Raw genomic sequence first — 24,188 nt, 5'->3', positions numbered from 1 at the left:
CGAGACCAACCTGGTCAACATGGTGAAACCCCATCTCTACTAAAAATACAAAAATTAGCAGGGCATGGTGGCGCAGCCTGTAGTCCCAGCTACTCAGGAGGCTGAGGTAGGAGAATTGCTTGAACCCAGGAGGTGGAGGTTGCGGTGAGCTGAATTCGTGCCATTGCACTCCAGCCTGGGTAATAAGAGCGACACTCTGCCTCAAAAAAAAAAAAAAAGAAGAGTCACATCACATAGGAGTTGGGCCCAGCGATATGTCACATTTCCTACTGTGGACAGGTCCAGAAAGATAAGGAGATGCCAATAATTTAGGCCATTGACCCAGAGATGTCACAATGACCACTTAAGCAGGAACCACGCAGAAGAGTCACATCCCCTGTGTGCTGGACCCAGCAATAAGTCACTCTGGCTTCTGTTAGCATGACCCAGGCACAAAGATACATTACAATCTAACCTATGAACAAAGTGAATATAACAGAGGAGAGTCACATAAAATAGCTGATAACAGAACTCACATCATCTAGATATAGGACCCAGCAACATGTCACAATGTCTTATGTGGCCAGGTCCCAAGAAAAAAAAAGTAACATCCCTTTGATGCTTAGTTCAATAATATTTCACAATCTTTCCTCCAGAAAAGACTAAGAAATAAAAATCAATTAAGCTATATGCTGTGAAAGGTCACAATGCTTCCTGTGAGCAGAAACCAAGTAACACAAGAGTCACATCACCTGTGGGATTGCTGCGAAAACATGACAAAATGCCTTCTGTAGGCAAGGCGCAGGTAAAAAAGTTACCTCACCTGAGTGTTGAACCCAGCAAAATGTCACAATGGCCCAAGTAATGAAATCACAGGCAGAAGAGTCACAAATTGTCAGCGCAGGGCCCGGTGAAATGTCACCATGTCCCCTGAAGGCAAAATCTAAAAGAGTCACATAAGCTAGTTGCTAGGTATAGCAATATGCTATAATTTTCCTGTAAGAAGGGACTAGGCAGAAGAAGAGAGTCATATTACCTGGGTGCTGGGCCCAATCATATGTCAATCATCTTTTCTATAATAAAGACGCAGATGGGAGAAACACATCCTCTGGTCACTGACCACAGTGATATGCCACAACTTTCCATGTAGGCAGGGTGCAGGCAGAAGAGTGTCACATCTTTTAGGTGACAAATGCAGAGATATGTCACAATGCCCCCTTTAAGAAGGGTGCAGGTAGGAGACTCCCATCGCTTAGGTGTTAAGTTCACTATGTCATAATACCCAAATAAGCAGAGTCTGAGAATAAGAGGAGAGTCACATCACCTAGATGCTGGGCCAGTGATGTGTCACAATCTCTCTGTGAGCAGGGACCAGGCAGAAGGCAGTAACATCACCATGGGGATGGACATCAAGTTATATCACAAGGTCCCCTGTAGGCAAGCCCAGAAAAAAATGTTCTATCATCTGTGTGTTGCATCCAGCAGTATGTATCTGTAGAGAGACAAGAGTAGCCCACCCCCTCTGGGGGAATCAGCAGCAAGGCTGCTGTAAACTTTGGGTGAACTCCAGAGAAGCAAAACCATAATAGGGGAATATGTATGTCTCAGAGAAGAGCAGAGGCCAAGAAAAAGATAACCAGCTCTCACTGATCTTGCTGCAAGATAGTTGTTAGCTGATGTATGTTAATTAAAGTGTGAGAATTTTAACCACAGGCTGTCCTAAGTAACTGCACCCTCCCTCTGCTATGTGCTTTGTGAACATATAAAATAAAGTACTCTGAGGCAGGTTGGGGCCAAAGAGACTGACACCATCAGCTTTTCAGACCGCCTGGCTCAGCTTTACATATGTCTGTCTGCATGTCTTTCTTTATCCCCCGCCATGCCCTCTTAGGTCTTCGAATCCTTGTGCAGGGTGGGACGCAGCACACGTCAGATATATCAATGTCTAATGTGATATACTGTGCCACAATATGGCACAACACGTGAGGCACATTTGGAAGAGTCACATAACATGGGTGCAGTATTCAGCAATAATTGACAATACCCAGAATTTGTGGGGTTTTTAAAAAAAGAGGAAAGTCAAATTACCAAGGTACTGGATCCAATGATATATCACAATCTTACCTTCGGACTGAAACCAGGCAGCAAAATCAAATCACTCAGGTGCTGAGCACAGGCATATGTAACAATCACATCTGCTGGAAAATCCAGTAATGAAGTAACAATCCCACACCGGTCCCAGTTCTAGGTATAAGAGTCATCACATTTTCTATGATGGGTCTAAGTTATATCAGAATTGTAGCATATATAGCAATAGTGACGATCTCTACAATTGGATTGGTGCATGAGAACCTGCATTCCTCCTGTAAACTGTGTTCACTCTGGCCCTGAGCCCAGGTAGAATTTTCATGGCTTCAGATAGAATTCTCACCTGTCAATGAACAAATAAATGATGATTCCAATGCTAGCTGGATTTTCACATATGACAGTCACAATTTCAGCAGTGGACTGTGTCTGTGTGAAATTCAGGGCCTCACCAGAGGGTTCTGCCAAGTGTGAGGGTGACAGTTCTAACAATTGCTGGCATGTGCACATGAGAACTATAATCGCAGCTGTGTGCTGAACATTGGAATTATACCTTCTGTACCATAATGGATTTATATAGTATGCAAGAAAGTAGTAATTCCCTATGACTTTGTAAAAAAAGGAGACACAGGATTATAATCATTACCCTAGGTTTAGTTATAAAAGCATCAGCTGGGCACAGTGACTCATACCTGTAATCTGAGCACTTGGGGAGGCTGAGGCTTGTGCATCACAAACTCAGGAGCTTGAGACCAACCTTACCAACATGGTGAAACCCTGTCTCTACTAAAGATAGAAAAATTAGCCAGGCGTGGTGGCACATGCCTGTAATCCAAGCTACTTGGGAGGCTGAGGCAGGAGAATCACCTAAACCTGGTAAGAAGGCTGCAGTGAGCTGAAATAATGCTACTGCACTTCAGCCTAGGTGACAGAGACTTTGTCTCAATAAAATAAATAAATAAATGACCAAAAAAAAAAAAAAGGATAGCATTTTTTAAGATGGTTTGAGGTATGAGAGCCACCATGTCACCTGTGAGCTAGGCCAAAATATATTTTACAATCCCACCTGTGAATAGGCCGAGAGAAGGAGTCACATCACCTGGGCTTTTGGCCAGGAATACATCACAATCTTTACTGAGGGAAGGGACCAGACAGGAGTGTCAAATCACTTTAATACTCAGCCAGGAATATGTTACAACCTTCTCCTGAAAGCAGGACACAGGCAACAGTCACATCACCTGGGTGCTGAGCCACGTAGCAGTGCTTTCTATGGTCACGGCCCATGAAGGAGAGACACATCACCTGGTATCTGGTCCTAGTGATAATCAACAATTTTTCCTGTGGGCAGAGTGCAGGCAAAAGTAAAGAATCACTTCTCCTAGGTGACTGATGTAGAGATACATCAAAAGACCCTCTGTAGAAAGGGCCTAGGCAGAAGCCTCTCATTTTATAGGTGTTGGGCCTACTAATAAGTCCTAACATGCAAAATATTCAGAGCTTTGGAGAAAAAAAAAGAGTCACATAACCTAAGTTCAGAACTCAGCAATATGTCACAATGCACCCTGTGGGCAACACCAAAGGCAAAAAAACCTGACATCACCTGGGTGGGAGGCCCAGCCACGTCACCCAGCAGTGGGCTGCACCAAGGTTGGAAAAGAGAGTCACACCTTTGAGGTGCAGAGTCAGGAGATATGTCACAATCTCATCTGTGGGCTGGACCAAGGCAGGAGAGTCAAATCACTAAAATGCTTAGCAAATACATACAATCACACCTGAAGGAAGGTCCAGTAATGAGATTAGAAATTCCATACATGTCCCCGTTCTAGATATGAGAGTCAACATGTCCTGTACGTTGGGTCTAAGTACATAAGGAACAACACAATAGCTAACAGAATTTTTACAAGAGTCACAATTTCTTCTGCACGTTGCATTCTTCCAGTGCTGTCACAGCCTCATGTGTGTGCTGAATTTTGGTCTGAGAGTCACCAGACCACTTGTGGACCAGGCCCATATGTGAGAGTCAATTCTCCAACTTTCATCAGCCTCCATGTGTGAGATTCAGAACCTCAGCAGTGGGATATGTTTATGTGTAAGAAAGACAATCTTTATTGTTGCCTAAATGTGCATTCAAGAGACACTATCTCACCAGTGTGCTATGTACTCCTATGATACTCCCTGTGTCACCTGAGAGCTTTATACAATATGCAAGAGTGGTAATCCTCTGTAACCTTCACACAAGAAGGAAATCCAGGATCTTTTCTGTGATTCTAAGCCCAGAGTCAACATCTCTAGTCCAGATAAGAGAGTCCTTACCTTCCTATGAGCTGGGTTTAGAAATGAGTCACCATGACAACTGTGGCCAGATGTTCACATATGACAGTCAAAGTTCCAACTGTGGTATGCATTCATGTGAGATTCACGACCTCACCAGTGGATTCTGTCCACGTGTGAGTGTGACAATTACAAAGATTGGTAGGGTGTGCATGTGACAAACAGAATCTCATCTGCATGGTGGACAGTTATGACTTCTCTGTAACACACTAACTAGGGCTTTATATATGTTACAGAATGGTAACTCTGTATGACTTTTTACAGAAAGAAGACTCAGGATATTCTTTGTTATTTTCTTCTAAGCATAGCTTTGAGCAACATGATCTCTTCTACTGGCTTCTTCGAGGTATGAAAGTCATCAATACATCTGTGTGCTTGGCCAAGTTATGTCACAACTCCACCTGTGTAGAGAACAACCATGAGAGTCACATCAACTGTATGCTGGGCCAAGGTTATGTCACAATCTTCCCCGAGAGCATGCACCAGGCAGGAGACTCACATCACAGGGTTCTCAACCAGAGATGTTACTATGCTCTCCTGAAAGCAAGACACAATTTCTGAAGCACACCCCAGGCAGTAGCAGTCACATCACCTAGGTTCTTGGTCCAGCACTATTTCACAATACCTCTGAGGGGAGGCCAAGGTAGAAGTCACATGATCTAGGTGAGAAGTCTAGAGATATGTCACAATGTCCCTTGTGGGTAGGGCTCATAAACAAAAAAAGAGACATAGCCTAGGTGCTGGGCTCAGCTTTATGTTCCAGTCATCTCAGTGGGAAGAAGCCAAGAATAAAGAAGAGTCACATCACGTAGGAACTCCAGAAAGTGGCATATCATAATTCCCACTGTGGACAAACCCCAGAAGAAAAGAGTCACATCATCTAGGTGGGAGGCCCAAACATGTTATCATAGTGACTCCTGTGTACAGGGACCAGGACAAATAATTACATGCCCCAGAAACAAGTCACTCTTTATTCCGTGGACATGGTCAAAGCAGAAGAATGTCATATCACCTAGGTAAAAAGCTTTGCCCATAGAGATTGTAATAGGTCAAGAAATACATCACAGTCTCCCAGTGGTCCAGGCAGAGGACTCACATCATCTTAGTGCTGGGCCCAGCAGTATGTTTCAATGCTTTCTAAGGAAACAGCCAAAGCAAAAAAAGTAGCATCACATTAGTGTTAGGCACAGTCATATGTCATAATCTCTTTTGTGAGCAGAACCTTAAAAAAAGAAAAGTGTCACATCAGCTAGGCACTGGGCCCAACAATATGTCTCAATACACCTTGTGATTAGGGAACAGGCAGGAAAAGTCAGTCACATTTTCAGGGTAATTAGTGAAGACATATATTACAATGCCCTCTGTAGACAGGTCCAGGATGAAGCCTTACATCACCTGAGTGTTGAAATCAGCAATGTTACAATGGCACAAGCAAAAGATTCAAATAACATAGACCCAGCAATATGTCACAATACACCTGTAGGCAGCACCAAGGCAGAAGAGACATCACCTGGGGGCAATGACCAGCAATATGTCACAATGACCCCTGTTGGCTGTTTCAAGGCAGAATAGAATCACATTACCAAGGGTCTGGGTCCAGCAATACGGCACTGTGAGCTGGACCAGGAAAAAGAGACAAATAACTTAAAAAAAAAAAAAAGAGACAAATAACTCAGAGGCTGGGCCAAGGCGTATATCAGTTACACTGGTAGAAATGTCTTGTGATGACACTAACAATTACACACATGTCCTGAGTCAAGGGATGAGTCAACACCTTCTGCATGTTGGATATAAGTACAAGGGTTACAGTCTCCATGGTGGACTGGATTTGTGCATCAGAGCCTCAATTTCTCTTTTTTTTTTTAAATGGGGTTTCACCATGTTGGCCAGGCTGCTCTTGAACTCCTGACCTCAGGTGATCCACCCACCTTGGCCTCCCAAAGTGCTGGGATTACAGGCATGAGCCACCGCGCCCAGCCCCAGAGCCTCAATTTCTTTAGCAATTTATGTGCCTTAGGCTGGGCACAGTGGCTCACACCTGTAATCCCAGCACTTTGAGAGAACAAGGTAGGCAGATCACTTGAGGTCAGGAGTTCAAGAGCAGCCTGACCAACATGATGAAACCCATGTCTACTAAAGATACCAAAACTTAACCAGCATGTTGCTGGGCACCTGTAATCCCAGCTACTCAGGAGGCTGAGGCAGAATTGCTTGAGCCCAGGAGGCAGAGTTTGCAGTGAGCCGAGATCATGCCACTGCACTCCAGCCTGGGTAACAGCAGCAAAACTCCATCTATAAATAAATACATAAGTAAATATTCTCCTTAGTAAAGTTACAGTCAGAAAGGTGTGCTGAGTTTTGGTTTAAGAGTCACTAACCCGACTGTGGACAAAATCCATAAATGAGAGTCAATTTTCCAACATTCAATTGCCTCCAAAAGTGAGATTCAGAACCTCAAAAATGGAGTGTTCATTTAAGTGGATGACAATCTTTGCTATTGACTGGGTGTAAATATGTTTCACAATTTCACCTGTGTGCTTGTCCCTGTAAGGGCACTTTCTTGAGGACTGTATATGGTGTGCACGAGAGCTGCAACCTGCTCTGAAAACTTTGCACTGCTCTGGCCCTATTATCTTATGTGGTCAATATCTCATCAATTGACCACAGAGGTCCAGAGAGGACAGTCCTCAATGACCTATGAGCTGGGTTTAAAACTGAGTCACCATCTCAACTGTGGCCACATGTTCACATATCATGGTCACAATTTCAACTGTGGACTGCATCTGTCGATGAGAATTATGACCTCCTCAGGGGGCTTTTTCCATGTGAGAGGATGACAATTCTAAAAATTGGCAGGGTGTGTTTACATGAAACACAATCTAACCTGTTTGCTGGGTCCTATGATAACATGCTCTGTACCATCCAAGCGCTTTATACAATACACGAGAGAGTCGTAATACTCTACAACCTTAATACAGAAAAGAGACCAGGATTTTACATTTTTTTCTTTTTTTTGAGATGGACTCTTTTATTCTTTGTAGGATCCACCTGCAGCAGAGATTGTAACATACCTCTGGGTCAGCAACATGGTGCTGTTACTCTTTTGCCCTGGGCCTGCCCTCAGAAGGCACTGTAACATATTCATGAGCCCAACACCAAGGTGATGTGTGTCTCCAGCCTAGACCCTGCCATCAGGGGGCATTGTGACATATCTCATGGCTCATCAGGTGTTTGATGTTATCCCCTCCCCTCTTTTGCCCTGTGTTTGCCTATAAGAGACTTGGTCACATGTTCCTGGGCCTATCACATAGGCGATGTCTTCCTGAGACCTGTCCATATGGGTATTGTGATAGATCACGTCGCCCAGTACTTACTTGATGTGACTTTCCCCTCATGCCTAGGCCTTGCTCACAGGTATGATTGTGACACATAGCTTGGCCTAGCCCCTTGGTTATGTAACTCTCCCCTTATTCTCCATTCATTTTGACAGGGGGCATTGTGACATATTGCTGGACTGAGAACCTTGGTAATGTGACGCTCCTCTACTGTTGGAATTGTACCCAAAAAGAGAGTTTGATATATTGCTTGGCCAGAATCCTAGGTGATGTTACTGTTCTGCCTAAATCCTGCACACATTATGAATTTTGACATCACTGGGGCCAACACCTAGGTGATGTAACTCTCCTGCATGGTCTTTGACTACAGGGATATGATGATGTATCTTTTCATTCATCACCCAGGTGGTGTGACTCTCCACTTATGCCTGCGCCTCGATGAAAGAGGAATTGTGACGTATCCCTGGACCTAGCACTTAGGTGATGTAACTTGCCTTTATTGCCAGGATATGGAATATTATGAGTATTGTGACATATCTCTGGGTCTGACACCTAGGGGATGAGATACTCCTGCCTGGGCCCTGCCTACAGGAGGCTTTGTGGCATGTCTCTGGCCTTATTACCTTGAAAGAGGTGACTCTCTTCTACCTGCTTTCTTCCCACAGAGAAGATTCTGACATCACTGGATTCAGCAATTAGAACATGTTTCTCATTCTAGGCGTGGTGGCTCAGGCCTGTAATCCCTGCACTTTGGGAGGCCACGGCAGGCGGATTATGAGGTCAGGAGTTCAAGACCAGCATGGTCACCCTGGTGAAACATCTGCACTAAAAATACAAAAATTAGCTGGGCATGGTGGCAGGTGCCTGTAATCCCAGCTACTGGGGAGGCTGAGGCAGGATAATCATTTGAACCCGGGAGGTGGAGGTTGAAATGAGCTGAAATTGCACCATTACACCCCAGACTGGGTGACAGTGCAAGACTCTCAAAAAAAAAAATGAATGAGCCTTTCCCACAGAAACAGTGTAACCCATCCTTGGGCTCAGGACCCAGATGATAGGACTCTGCACCTGTACCTTATCTACTTAGCGTATTGTGAAGTATAAGTGGTTTTAATACCCAGGTGATGTAACTCTCCTGCCAGGCCACTGCCTTCTAGGGATATTTTGACATATCTTTGTACCAATCACACTAGTGATGTGAATCTTTTCATCTGCTTGGTTCTTTTTCACTGGGGAATAATATCTGTTGCTGCTTTCAGCACTGAGCTAATGTGACTTGTCTCTTCTTCCTAGATTCTGCCCGAAAAAAACCTCACATATCACTAGGCTCATAAGCAAAGTTATTTAGCCTGGCCCTGCCCTTAAAAAACATTGTGACATATTGCAGTGCCCTGCACCATTATAATTTGTTTCCTGCCTAAACCCTGCCTACTGGAGGCATTGTGTCATATCTCTTGGCTCATCAACTATTTGATGTGACTCTCCTTTCTTACCTGGGCTTTGCCAGTAGTAGAGATTGTGACCTATCTCTGGGCCCAGCACCTAGATGTTGTAACTCTCCTCCCCTGCCTGCTCCATGCCCACAGAAAAAAAGTGACTTATCACTAGGCTCAACTCACAAGTAATTCAATTTTTCTGCATGACCCCAGCCCACATGTCTTATTGTGACATCTCTAGGCCTCCCAATGTACTGGGATTACAGGCTTGAGCCACTGAGCCCGGTGGAGTCATCTGACTTTTCATTAAAAAAACAGGTCTCTCTGTATCTAAGCTGGACCTGGTGACATTTTTGGAGGGAAGGAAAGAGCCCTGAACTGTGAAGAGAGAGGGGACCGTGGCCTAGCACAGCCAGGTAAGTGGGAGTGACAGAAGTAGGTGTGTTGGGTGAGAGGTCCAAAGATCAAGAAGCCAGATTTTTTTTGTCTTCCATTATTTTATTATATGTACGCAGATCTGTTTTATGTACAACAATTGATTCTATCAAATAATTAAACCAAGGCGTTCTACTGGTAATTTTCCCACAAATCAATTCAAGTAGGGCTAGATATTTATGCACTTTACGGGCTATCAAAACTTGAGATTTCATTATTAACTTCAGTTCTGAGGCCATAGATACAATTCAAAATATACATTAACTAGGTTAAGGTGATAAAAGTGGGCTCAAAGAAACCACAGGATTCAGAACAATGAAACCATGTATTTTGTTTACATGAGAGTCACAATGCAAACGCATGTGAAGCTCTTCTGTGTTGAGGGAGCAGCTTCTGAATATCTAAGGTGATTGCATAGCAGGTGGGCAAACAACTGTTGTGGCCTCCTGGAGGCTCAGCCCTGGGCTAATTTCTTCTCTGCCTCTGCTTTTTTTGTTTTTTTTTGAGACGAAGTTTCGCTGTTGTTACCCAGACTGGAGTGCAATGGCACGATGTCGGCTCACCGCAACCTCCATCTCCTGGGTTCAAGCAATTCTCCTGCCTCAGCCTCCAGAGTAGCTGGAACTACAGGCGCGCACCACCAGGCCTAGCTAATTTTTTTTGTATTTTTAGTAGAGACGGGGTTTCACCTCGTTGACCAGGATGGTCTCGATCTCTTGACCTCGTGATCCACCCACCTTGGCCTCCCAAAGTGTTGGGATTATAGGCGTGAGCCACCGCGCCTGGCCTGCTTTTTTAGGTTTATTTTTTTTTCTTTCCTGGTTTTTTTGACACTGGGTCTTACTCTGCTTTCACCCAGGCTGGAGTGCAGCGGCACAATCTTGGCTCACTAAACCTCTGAATCCTGAGTTCGAGTGATTCTCGTGACTCAGCCTCTCAAGTAGCTGGGATTACAGAAGTGTGTCACCATGCCCAGCTAATTTTTTATATATTTTTTAGTATAGATGGGATTTTGGCATGTTGGCCACACAGATCTTAAACTCCTGACCTCAGGTGATCCTCCTGCCTTGGCCTCCCAAAGTGTTAGAATTACAGGTGTGAGCCACTGTGCCCAGCCTCCTTTCCTATCTTCCTAATTTTTGTCTCCTTTTCTGTCTCTTTCTGTCTATATATCTTTCCCTCTATCTGTCTTTGTTTCTCTCTCCCTCCTTTTTTTTGGTTGTTGTATTTCTCGCTTTCTCCTTTCTCTTTTTCTCTTTGTTTCTTTTTATTTTTATTTTTTTCTTGTAGAACTTGGTTCGTTTCTTCCTTCCTTCCCTTTCTTCCCTCCCTCTCTCCCTCCCTCCCTCTCTCCCTCCCTCCCTCTCTCCCTCCCTCCCTCTCTCCCTCTCTCCCTCTCTCCCTTCTTTCTTTCTTTTCTTTCTTTCTCTCTTTCTCTCTCTTTCCCTCTTTCTTTCTCTCTTTCTTTCTTTCTTCTCTCCTTTCTTCCTTTCCTCCTGCTGGCTTTACTTCCTACTACATGAGCATGTTATCATGCCTGGCTAAATTATTTTTTATTTCTTATAGTAGAGATGGGGCCTCACTATGTTCCCAGGGTTGGTGTCAAACTCCTGTGCTCAAGCAATTCTCCCATTTCAGCTTCTCAAATTGTTGGGATTATAGGTTTGAGCCAGCATGCTCTTCCTTCTTTTATTTTCTTCTTTTTCCTTTTCATTTTTTTATTCCCCTTTCTCTTTCTTCTTTCTTTCCTTCCTTTCTTTCTTCATTCTCCGTTTTTTTTTTTTCAAGATGGAGTCTGTCTCTGTCGCCCCAGGGGTGAATGGAAGCTTGAATTCTTAGATGCCCAAAGGACAGCTTCAGGTGCCAGTGCCACACGTGGTCTGCAGGGTGGACCTGGTGGTTTCTTGGTTATGCCGCCGGGTGACCAGATGTGGGCTGTGAGCTGTGGCCAGTAGTCATGCCTGCTGGCCTCTCGTTTGGGTGGCCCAGGGATTGAAAGCTTAGGAAGGAAGGTTGGCGGACTTAGAGGATGGCCATGGAGGTGGGCTGTCTTGGGAGGAATAAGGTTCCAACAGAGACAGCTTCAGGCTGCTAGCGCCACACGTGGCCTATAGGGTGGACCCGGTGGGCTTCTGTCTCCACCACCACTGACTTCTCTTTCTGGTCACCAAGTCTATAGGATGTTGGCCACGAGCGTTGGACTTGGTCGTCAGTTTGAAATGTTTAAGGTGAATCTGATGGCTCTCGCTGGGGCAGTACTGCTTAGGTCCAGCAGAGGAGTTCAATGATGGCTCACTGCGGCTTCCACCTGTCTGAGCTCATCCAGGCGATCCTCCCATTTTGGCCTCCCAAATAGCTGGGGCTCTGGGAATTTTTTTTTTTTTCTAGCCCCACATTGAGTTTGTTTCCACAGTACATTGAGTTCTGTTGGTTTTTTTTTTTTTTCTTTTCTTTCTCTTATGTTCCTTCTTGTACATTGAAGTTGTTCTTGTTTTAGATTTCTTTCACCCAGGCTAAAGTGTGGGTGTGTGATCACAGCTCACTGAAGCCTCAGACTCCCTGGGCTCAGGTGATCCTCCTATCTCAGACATCTGGCTTCCCAGTAGCTGGGACTAATGGCATGCACCAACACACCGGGGCTTTATTTTGCATATTTTACTTTTCATTTTTGTAGAGATTGGGTTCCATCATGTTTCCCAGGCTGATCTCAAATTCCTGTGGTCAAGTAATATGCTGGCCTCGGCTTCTCAAAGTGCTGAGCTTACAGGCATAAGCCACCATGACTGGTTTGTTCTGTTTGTCTCTCTCTCTATCAATCATTTATCTTTTTTTTTTTTTTTTTTGAGACGGAGTTTCGCTCTTGTTACCCAGGCTGGAGTGCAATGGCGCGATCTCGGCTCACTGCAACCTCCGCCTCCTGGGTTCAGGCAATTCTCCTGCCTCAGTCTCCTGAGTAGCTGGGATTACAGGCATGCGCCATGTACCCAGCTAATTTTTTGTATTTTTAGTAGAGACGAGGTTTCACCACGTTGACCAGGATGGTCTCCATCTCTCGACCTCGTGATCCACCCGCCTCGGCCTCCCAAAGTGCTGGGATTATAGGTGTGAGCCACCGTTCCCTGCCCTCTATCAATCATTTATCTATCTCTTTTTCTTTTTTTTAAGTACAGACATGGTCTTGCTATGCTTTTTGGGTCCTGGTCACATATGTGTGTGTGTGTGTATATATATATATATTTTTTTTTTCTTGAGATGGAGTTTCACTCTTATTACCCAGTCTGGAGTGCAATGGCACGATCTCGGCTCACTGCAACCTCTGCCTCCTGGGTTCAAGCAATTCTCCTGCCTCAGCCTCCCGAGTAGCTGGGACTATAGGTGTGCACCGCCATGCCCAGCTAATTTTTGTATTTTTAGTAGAGACAGGGTTTTACCTTGTTGACCAGGATGGTCTCGATCTCTTGACCTAGTGATCCACCCGCCTCGGCCTCCCAAAGTGCTGGGATTATAGGCGTGAGCCACCGCGCCCGGCTATATATATGTATTTAAAATTTTTTTTTTTTTTTGAGACGGAGTTTCACTCCTTACCCAGGCTGGAGTGCAATGGCGCGATCTCAGCTCACCACAACCTCCGCCTCCTGGGTTCAGGCAATTCTCCTGCCTCAGCCTCCTGAGTAGCTAGGATTACAGGCACACACCACCATGCTCAGCTAATTTTTTGTATTTTTAGTAGAGACAGAGTTTCACCATGTTGACCAGGATGGTCTTGATCTCTTGACCACGTGATCCACCCTCCTCGGCCTCCCAAAGTGCTGGGATTACAGGCGTGAGCCACGGCGCCTGGCTAATTTTCTTTTTTGAGATGGAGTCTCCCTCTGTTACCCAGGCTGGAGTGCAGTGGCAGGATCTCAGCTCATTGCAACCTCCGCCTCCCGAGTTCAAGAGATTCTCCTGCCTCAGGCTCCCAAGTAGCTCTGACTATAGGCATGTACCACCACACCTAGCTAATTTTTGTATTTTTAGTAGAGATAGGGTTTCATCATGTTGGCCAGGATGGTCTCAATCTTTTGACCTTGTGATCCACCCACCTTAGCCTTTAAAATAGCCTGAGTGCTATTTTAAAGCATCCAGAATCAGCTCTGTATAATTCTCAGGTGGAAAAGTCAGTGACTTAGAAGCATAGTTGGCAAACTGCATTGTGTGAAACAATAAATTGGAGATCTTGTTGAAATGCAGATTCTGATTCAAGAGATGCAGGTTTGAGCCTATGTTTCAGAATTTTTGTTGTTGTTGAGACAGCCTCACCTATTTCCCATGGTGGAGTAGAGTAGCACAATTTTGGCTCTCTGAAACCTCTGCCTTCAGGGTTCAAGCAATATTTCTGCTTCAGCTTTTTGAGTAGCTTGGATTAGAGGCATGTGCCTGTAAAAGTTCATGGAGAATAAGAAATTGAGAGTAGTATAGAATTTACAGGTTTATAGCATTATAGCAAGAACGGCAAAAAAAAAAAAATTTTTTTTTGAGACAGTCATCTTCTGTCACCCAGGATGGGGTGAAGTGGAGCGATCTTGGCTCACTATAACTTCTGCCTCCCAGGTTTTAGTTCTTCTGTCTCAGCCTTTTGAATAGCTGGGATTGCAGGTACATGCCACGAAGCCTGGCTAATTTTCTTTATTTTTGGTTTAGCAGAGATATTTCACCATATTGGCCAGGCTGGTCTCAAACTCCTCACTTTAAGTGATTCTCTGTTTTGGAGGCCCAAATTACTGAGTTTACAAATGGGAGCCACTATGCCTGGTAACAATCTTTCTTGGGCTACACTGACTATATACTAAATTTTATCCTAGCAATTTTTTTACATATTAATACACAATGCCACAAAATAATTTATGAGAGAAATAATATCTGTCCCCTTTTATGAAAATATTTTGGGCCAGAAGCAGTGGCTCATGCCTGTAATCCCAGCACTTTGGGAGGCTGAGGCAGGTAAATTACAAGGTCAGGAGTTCAAGACCAGCCTGGCCAACACAGTGAAAGGTTGCAGGCAGAGGTTGCAGTGAGTTGAGATCATGCCACTGCACCCCAACCTGGGTAATAAAGTGAGACTAGGTCTCAAAAAAAAAAAAGAAAAGAAAAGAAAGTATTTTGCTGGGAGTGGTGGCTCACGCCTGTAATCCCAGCACTTTGGGAGGCCGAGGTAGGTGGATCACGAGGTGGATTGAGACCATCCTGGTCAACATGGTGAAACCCCGTCTCTACTAAATATAAAAAAAATTAGCCAGGCATGGTGGCACGTGCCTGTAATCTGAGCTACTTGGGAGGCTGAAACAGGAGAATTGTTTGAATCCAGGAGGTGGAGGTTGCAGTGAGCCGAGGATGCCCCATTGCACTCCAGCCTGGGTAACAAGAGTGAAACTCCATCTCAAAAAAATAAAATAAAATAGAGTCTTCTAAGATTGCCCTGAGTGAAAGTCTTATCTCCTGAGGAAGGACTGGGAAGATGAGCTGTAGGACCAACTCACGATTGCAGCTCGCAGTGAAGGTGAGTGGACGCCGCATTTCCATACGGATCTTTATTGCCCACAGACTAGGAGATTCCCAGGTGTAAGAGTCCCACGGGCTGCCAGCGCAAGAGTTTGGGCTGGCGCGGCTGTTTGGGCCAAGGCCACAGCACAGCGACATTCCGTACAAAATACACTGATTTGGTTGCCCTGTTAAACAGGCAATTGGAGATTTCGGAAGGCAGATTAGCACATTCATCTGATTAAACGGAACTTAAGCAGAAACCCAGGCCAGGAGATTCCCGGGCAGCAACGTGGTTTGAGCCGGCGCAGTGGGTCGCTGCACAGGAAATCACACAGATCCCAGCGCCCTTGCAGCAGGCAACTGAAACACCTGGGAGAGAGTCAACCGTTCAACTTAAAAAAAAAAAAAAAGGGGGGGGCTCTGAGGCAAGGAGCCAGCTGATCAGGCTCGGCGGGTCCCACCCCCACAAAAACAAACAAAACAGCAATTGGAAACGCTCAGGTCGAGAGTTCCACGGCAAGCACAGCTGAACCCAGGACAGTGCAGCTTGGTGGGGGAGGGGCGTCCACCACTACCGAGGCACATGGCCCCTACGGAGGTACACTGCCATTGCTGACACAGCCTGCTGTTGCCGAGGCAACCCACCATAACAGAGAGAGTCCACCACTACAGAGGCAGGCCACCATCACCAATGCAGTTCTAACCACACCCATATAAACAGGACTACAGGGAATTACACACGGCAGCAGGGCGGAGCCCACGGGAACAGGGCAGAGCTCATGGCAACAGGGTGGAGCCCAGGCAGCTCATCATAGCCACTACAGGCAGGCAGTGACTAGATTGCCTCTTCACTGGGCAGGAAAGTGCAAAAGATACTCACAAATACAGGCCTAACTCCCCAGGAGAGAACACCTGAGGAAAAAGAAAAGGGGGGGGCTTTATGAGTTCTGCTGAAGCAGACTTAAACGTACCTGCCTAGCAGCCCTGAATGAACAACAGAGCTCACAGCTCAGCACTAGAACTCCTATAAAGTACAGACTGTCTCCTCAAGCAGCCCCCTGACCCCCGTATATCCAAAGAGTAACCTCACAAAGGACTGATCAGACTGACATTTGGTGGGCATCATTTAGGGACAAACATAGCAGAAGAAGAATCTAGTAGCAACCCTCACGGTTCTGCAGCTGCTACAGGAGTTCCCCAGGCAAGCAGGGCCTGGAGTGGACCTCAGCAGTCCTACAGCAGTGGGGCCAGACTGTTAGAAGGAAAATTAAGAAACACAAATACTTCATCATCAACAATCTGGATGTCCACTCAGAGACCCAATCGGAAAATCAGCAACCACTCAGAAGACAGGTGAAAAAATCCACAAGGATGGGAAGAAACCAGTGCAAAAAAGAGGAAAACACCCGAAACCAGAACACCTCGCCTCCTACAAAGGACCAAAACTCCTCACCAGCAAGGTAACAAAGCAGGATGGAGAATGAGTGTGATGAAATGATGGAATCAGACTTCAGAAGGTGGGCAATGAGAAACTTCTGTGAGCTAAAAGAACATGTTCTAAATCAATGCAAAGAAACTAAGAACCTTGAATAAAGATTTGAGGAAACGATAACGAGAATGGACAACTTAGAGAGGAATATGAGTGAATTGAAGTAGCTGAAAAAAAAACACGAGAACTTCGTGAAGCATGCACAAGTTTCAACAGCGGAATTGACCAAGCAGAAGAAAGGATATCAGAAGTCGAAGATCAACTCAATGAAATAAAACGAGAAACCAAGATTAGAGAAAAAAGTGCAAAAAGGAATGAACAAAATCTCCAAGAAGTGTGGGACTATGGGAAGAGACCTAATCTACATCTGATAGGTGTACCTGAATGTGACGAAGAGAATGAATCCAAGCTGGGAAATACTCTTCGGATATTATGCAGGAAAATTTCCCCAACCTAGCAAGGCAGGCCAATATTCAAGTCCAGGAAATGCAGAGAACACCACAAAGATATTCTGCAAGAAGAGCAACCCCAAGGCACATAATCGTCAGATTCACCAGGGTTCAAACGAAAAAGAAAATCCTAAGGGCAGCCAGAGAGAAAGGTCGGGTCACCCACAAACGGAAGCCCATCAGACTCACAGCAGATCTCTTGGCAGAAACCCTACAAGCCAGAAGAGAGTGGGGGCCAATATTCAACATCCTTAAAGAAAAAAACTTGGAAGCCAGAATTTCATATCCAGCCAAACTGAGCTTCATAAGTGAAGGAAAAATAAAATCCTTTGCAAACAAGCAAGTACTCAGAGACTTTGTAACCACCAGGCCTGCTTTACAAGAGCTCCTGAAAGGCACTACACATAGAAAGGAACAACCAGTACCAGCCATTCTAAAAACGTACCAAATGCTAAAGAGCATCAACAAAACGTAGAATCTGCATTAACTAACAGGCAAAACAGCCAGCTAGCATCAAAATGGCAGTATCAAATTCACACATAACAATATTAACCCTAAATGTAAATGGGCTAAATGCACCAATCAAAAGACACAGACCGGCAAACTGGATAAAAATCCAAAACCCATCAGTGTGCTGTATCCAGGAAACCCATCTCACATGCAACGATACACAAAAGCTCAAAATAAAAAGATGGAGGAAGATTTACCAAGCAAATGGAGAGCAAGAAAAAAGCAGGAGTTACAATTCTCGTCTCTGATAAAATAGACTTTAAAGTAACAAAGATCAAAAGAGACAAAGAAGGACATTACATAATGGTAAAAGGACCGATACAACAAGAAGAGCTAATGATCCTAAATATATATGGACCCAATACAGGAGCACCCAGATACATAAGGCAAGTTCTTAACGACTTACAAAGAGACTTAGACTCCCACACAATAATAGTGGGAGACTTTAACACTCCACTGTCAATATTAGACAGATCAACCAGACAGAAAATTAACAAGGATATCCAGGGCTTGAACTCAGACCTGGAACAAGCAAACCTGATAGACATTTACAGAACTCTCTACCCCAAATCCACAGAATATACATTTTTCTCAGCACCACATCACAACTACTCTAAAATTGACCACATAATTGGAAGTAAAGCACTCGTCAGCAAATGCAAAACAACTGAAATCATAACAAACAGTCTCTCAGACCATAGTGCAATCAAGTTAGAACTCAGAATTCAGAAACTAACTCAGAACCGTACAGCTTCATGGAAACTGAACAACTGGCTCTTGAATGTTGATTGGATAAACAATGAAATGAAGGCAGAAATAAAGAAGTTTTTCGAAACCAATGAGAACGAACACACAACATACCAGAATCTCTAGGACACATTTAAAGCAGTCTCTAGAGGAAAGTATATAGCAATAAGTGCCCATATGAGGAGAATGGAGAGATCCAGAATTGACACCCTATCGTCAAAATTGAAAGAGCTAGAGGAGCAAGATCAAAAAAACTCAAAACCTAGCAGAAGACAAGAAATAACTAAGATCAGAGCAGAACTGAAGGAGATAGAGACACAAAAAATCAATAAATCCAAGAGCTGGTTTTTTTAAAAGATCAACAAAATAGACAGACCACTAGCCAGACTGATAAAAAAGAAAAGAGAAAATAACCAAATAGATGCAATAAAAAAACGATAAACGGGAAATCACCACAGATTCCAAAGAAATTCAAACCATCATCAGAGAATATTACAAACAACTCTATGCACATAAACTAGTAAACCTAGAAGAAATGGATAAATTCCTGGACTCCTGTGTCCTCCCAAGCCTAAACCAGGAGGAAGCTGAAACTATGAATAGACCAATAACAAGGTCTGAAGTCGAGGCAGCAATTAAAAGCCTACCACACAAAAAAATCCCAGGTCCAGATGGGTTCACAGCCGAATTCTACCAGACACACAAAGAGGAACTGTTACGATTCCTTCTGAAACTATTCCAAATAATCCAAAAAGGGAATCCTTCCCAAATCATTTTATGAGACCAACATCATCCTGATACCAAAACCTGGCAGAGACTCAACAAGAAAAGAAAACTTCAGGCCAATATCCATGATGAACATAGATGCAAAAATCTTCAATAAAATACTGGCAAGCCAATTGTAACAGCACATCAAAAAGCTTATCCATCATGATCAAGTAGAATTCATCGTGAGGATGCAAGGCTGGTTCAACATAAGCAAGTCTATAAATATAATTCTCCACATAAACAGAACCAAAAACAAAAACCACATGATTATCTCAATTGACACAGAGAAGGCCTTTGACAAAATTCAACAGCCCTTTATGCTAAATACCCTCAATAAACTCGGTATTGATGGAAGGTATCTCAAAATAATAAAAGCTATTTACGACAAACCAACAGCCAATTTCATACTGAATGGGCAAAAACTGGAAGCATTCCCTTTGAAATCCGGCACTAGACAAGGATGCCCTCTCTCACCACTCCTATTCCATATAGTACTGGAAGTTCGAGCCAGAGCAATCAGGCAAGAAAAAGAAATAAAGCGTTTTCAAATAGAAAAGGAGGAAGCCAAACTGTCTCTATTTGCAGACGACATGATAGTATATCTAGAAGACCCCATCGACTCAGCCCAAAAACTCCTGAAACTGATAAGCAACTTCAGCAAAGTCTCAGGAGACAAAGTCAATGTGCAAAAATCACAAGCATTCCTATACACCAATAACAGACTTAAAGAGAGCCAAATCCAGAACAAACTGCCATTCACAATGGCTACAAAGAGAATAAAATACCTAGGAATACAACTCACAAGGAACGTAAGGGACCTCTTCAAGGAGAACTACAAACCACTGCTCAACAAAATAAGAGAGGACACAAACAGATGGAGAAACATTCCATGTTCATGGTTAGGAAGAATCAATATCGTGAAAATGGCCATAATGCCCAAAGTAATTTACAGACTCAACGCTATCCCCATCAAGCTACCATTGACTTTCTTCATAGAACTGGAAAAAACCACCTTGAATTTCATAAGGAACCAAAAAAGAGCCCACATAGCCACGTCAATTATAAGTAAAAAGAACACAGCAGGAGGCATCACACTACTGGACTTCAAACTACACTACAAGGCTACAGTAATCAAAACACCATGGTACTGGTACCAAAACAGAGATATAGACCAATGGAACAAAACAGAGGCATCGGAGGCAACACAACATATCGACAACCATACAATCTTTGATAAACCTGACAAAAACAAGCAATGGGGAAAGGATTCCCTGTTTAATAAATGGTGTTGGGAAAACTGGCTAGCCATGTGCAGAAAGCAGAAACTGGACCCCTTCCTGACACCTTACACTAAAATTAACTCCAGATGGATTAAAGACTTAAACATAAGACCTGGCACCATAAAACCCCTAGAAGAAAATCTAGGCAAAACCATTCAGGACATAGGAGTAGGCAAGGACTTCATGACCAAAACACCAAAAGCATTGGCAACAAAAGCCAAAATAGACAAATGGGACCTAATCAAACTCCACAGCTTCTGCACGGCAAAAGAAACAGTCACTAGAGTGCATCAGCAACCAACAGAATGGGAAAGAATTTTTGCAGTTTACCCATCTGACAAAGGGCCGATATCCAGAATTTACAAAGAACTCAAACAGATTTACAGGAAAAAAACAAGCCCATTCAAAAATGGGCAAAGGATATGAACAGACACTTTACGAAAGAAGACATATATGAGGCCAACAATCATATGAAAAAATGCTCATCATCACTGGTCATTAGAGAGATGCAAATCAAAACCACATTGAGATACCATCTCACGCCAGTTAGAATGGCGATCATTAAAAAATCTGGAGACAACAGATGCTGGAGAGGATGTGGAGAAATAGGAACACTTTTACACTGTTGGTGGGAGTGTAAATTAGTTCAACCACTGTGGAAGACAGTGTGGCGATTCCACAAGGCCTTAGAAATAGAAATTCCATTTGACTCAGCAATCCCATTACTGGGTATATATCCAAAGGACTATAAATCGTTCTACTATAAGGACACATGCACACGAATGTTCATTGCAGCACTGTTTACAATAGCAAAGACCTGAAACCAACCCAAATGCCCATCGATGATAGACTGGATTGGGAAAATGTGGCACATATACACCATGAAATATTATGCAGCAATCAAAAATGATGAGTTCGTGTCGTTTGTAGGGACATGAATGAATCTGGAGAACATCATTCGCAGCAAACTGACACAAGAACAGAAAATGAAATACCGCATATTCTCACTCATAGGCTGGTGATAACAATGAGAACACATGGACACAGGGAGAGGAGCACTACACACTGGGGTCTATTGGCGGGGAATAGGGGAGGGACAGCGAGGGGGAAGCTGGGGAGGATAGCATGGGGAGAAATGCCAGATGTGGGTGAAGGGGAGGAAGGCAGCAAGACACACTGCCACGTATGTACCTATGCAACTATCTTGCATGTTCTGCACATGTACCCCAAAACCTAAAATGCAATAAATAAAATAAAATAAAAAGAAAGTATTTTGTCAAATAGTACACAGCATAACTTTGTGTTTTATCCCTATTTATCTGACTTGAAATTTATCTTAAAGGAACTTTTGAGCCAATATACAGAGATAAATGTAAAAGAACATCCAGAGGAGTTTTTATAACTGAGAGGACTGGGCAACAAGAGAAAATTGATCAAATGATACTTACATTTTTTTTTTTGAGACAGAGTTTCTCTCTTGTTACCCAGGCTAAAGTGCAATGGCGCAATCTCGGCTCACCGCACCTCTGCCTCCTGGGTTCAGGCAATTCTGCCTCAGCCTCCTGAGTAGCTGGGATTACAGGCACGTGCCACCATGCCCAACTAATTCTTTGTATTTTTAGTAGAGATGGGGTTTCACCATGTTGACCAGGATGGTCTCGATCTCTTGACCTCGTGATCCACCCACCTCGGCCTCCCAAAGTGCTGGGATTACAGGCGTGAGCCACCGCGCCCCGCCCTAGTAGAGAGACTTTTAATTGTTGTGTTTCTATTTACTTTCTGGTGACTAAGGAATAACTATTGGATCTCAGACATGTAAAGCAGGTTGCTTGTGAAATGTCTCTAGAAGCACTGGTTCCAGTGAGAAAGAAATTAAGGCCCAAATATATAGTCCTTTGCTACCATTTATTTGCTTTTAGGTTTGGAAAAATTGTCAGTTCCAGCTCTGAAGGGACACCAAGGGTGGCCACATAGGAACCTGATCTCCTCTAATTAGTTCTGTGAGGGGAGACTTCAGAGTGGGACCAGACCTAGACAAGGCTCAGAAGAGGGCAGGTCTAGATAGGACTGAGGCAGGTAACTGGCCCTCAGCTTCTCATCTCATCTCTCATCTCTGTGTTCTATCTTTTCTAAGCTGAACCAACAAGAACTTGACTCCCAGAATATTTCTGATTTTAATGGCTTAAGACTCATCTCTATTTTGCATGATACACTAACAACCGATTTAACCAAAACATTTAGGTCTTTCTAGAAAAATTATGTTAGAAACTATTTATTTATTTATTTATGTTCAGACAGAGTCTCTCACTGTCACCCGGGCTGGAGTGCAATGGCGAGATTTCAGCTCACGGCAACCTCTGCCCCCCGGGTTGATGTGATTTTCCTGCTTCAGCCTCCCAAGTAGCTGAGATTACAGGTGCACACAATCACACCTGGCTAATTTTTTTGTATTTTTACTTGAGACAGGGTTTCACTATTGGCCAGACTGGTCTCGAACTCCTGACCTTTTGATCCACCCGCCTCGGCCTCCTAAAGTGCTGGTATTACAGGTGTGAGCCACCACGCCCAGCAAAACTATTTATTCTTAACAAAGGAAAAGCAATAAATAATTGTTACAACAACTCTTCTATGATGACCCTTCAGGTGGTGACATCAGAACTCACAACAACATAAGACCAGTGTCCCAAATGAAGCCCAAGTCTTCTACTCCCTTCTTTATTCTGATCACATTACTCTTAATTCAATCATTTATTCATTGGCACTAGAATAAAAATTCCTGAAGAGTAGACTCCATGACTGTTTCAACTATTCTTCTAATGGTGAAAAAAAACCGAAAGCAATTTGTTTACCTATCAGTGTGACCCTCCAGAGCTCCTACTTGTTCTTCATCCAAGCATCAGGAAACAAGAGCAACTCCCATTTGGACATCACATAAGGAGATTCCTTCTGTGAGGGGAGAAACAAGCCCTGGGTTACTCAATCTTCTTACTCCGAGAAGAGAGGAAGATTGGACTCTGTTGTCAGCTTGACTCCACAGTCTGCACAGGACATCCCCAAATGCCTCAGACTCCTGGGTGCTAGTGAGAGGGTCTGCAGTAGCCCTGAGCTGATGCTTCAGTTTTTCAAACAGAGGAGACTCAGGCTGACTCTGTGTGTGAGGGCGGCGGCGGGGGGTGGGGGGGCAGAATAAAAAATTAAACAGCTGGCTGGACTCGGAGGCTCATGCCTATAATCCCAGCACTTTGCAAGGCCAAGGTGGGCGGATCACCTGAGGTAAAAAGTTCAAGACCAGCCTGATCAACATGGTAAAACCCCATCTCTACCGAAACTAAAAAAATAGCCAAGCATGGTAGTGGGCACTTGTAATCCCAGCTACGAGAGTCTGAGGCAGGAGAATCGCTTGAACCCAGGAGGTGGAGGTTGCAGTGAGCCAAGATTGCACCACAGCACTCCAGCCAGGGCAGCAAAGGCAGATTCTGTTTTATTTTTAAAATAAAAAAATAACAAAAACTAAAAAAAAAAAAAAAAAAAACAGCCTCTAATGGCTGGGCGTGATGGCCCACGCCTATAATCCTGGCACTTTGGGAGGCTGAGGTGGGCAGATCACAAAGTCAGGAGTTCAAGACCAGCCTGGCTAACATGGTGAAATCCTGTCTCTACTACAAATACAAAACAGCTGAGCCTGGTGGCAGGCACCTGTAATCCCATATTCGGGAGCCTGAGGCAGGAGAATTGCTTGATCTGGGAGGTGGAGGTTGCAGTGAGCCGAGATCAGGCCACTGCACTCCTGCATGGCAATAAGAGCAAGACTCCGTCTTAAA

At 44.0% G+C, this 24,188-nt stretch overlaps 1 protein-coding gene and 1 long non-coding RNA gene across 2 annotated transcripts in view; one reads left to right on the top strand and one right to left on the bottom strand.

Annotated features, from left to right (window-relative positions):
- LOC108589621 (uncharacterized) overlaps positions 1 to 24,188 on the bottom strand; it is an 88,531-nt gene that overhangs the window by 59,283 nt on the left and 5,060 nt on the right. The window contains exons 2-3 of the mRNA XM_035285644.3: positions 23,217 to 23,313; positions 1,016 to 4,796 (exon numbers count right to left, since the gene is read on the bottom strand). Coding sequence (XP_035141535.3) covers positions 1,016 to 1,036 — 21 coding nt within the window. The 5' untranslated portion in view covers positions 1,037 to 4,796; positions 23,217 to 23,313. The remainder of the gene's footprint in view (positions 1 to 1,015; positions 4,797 to 23,216; positions 23,314 to 24,188) is intronic.
- LOC118150198 (uncharacterized) lies at positions 7,884 to 10,820 on the top strand. The gene is made up of 3 exons (XR_004738181.3): positions 7,884 to 8,363; positions 8,449 to 8,509; positions 9,485 to 10,820. It is a non-coding gene; the product is annotated as an uncharacterized LOC118150198 (long non-coding RNA).

This window comes from Callithrix jacchus, chromosome 22 (genome assembly GCF_049354715.1).
Source record: "Callithrix jacchus isolate 240 chromosome 22, calJac240_pri, whole genome shotgun sequence".
Classification (NCBI taxonomy): Eukaryota; Metazoa; Chordata; class Mammalia; order Primates; family Cebidae; genus Callithrix; species Callithrix jacchus.
The sequence above is the reverse complement of the archived record's forward strand: the minus strand, read 5'-3'. Positions and strand labels throughout refer to the sequence as shown.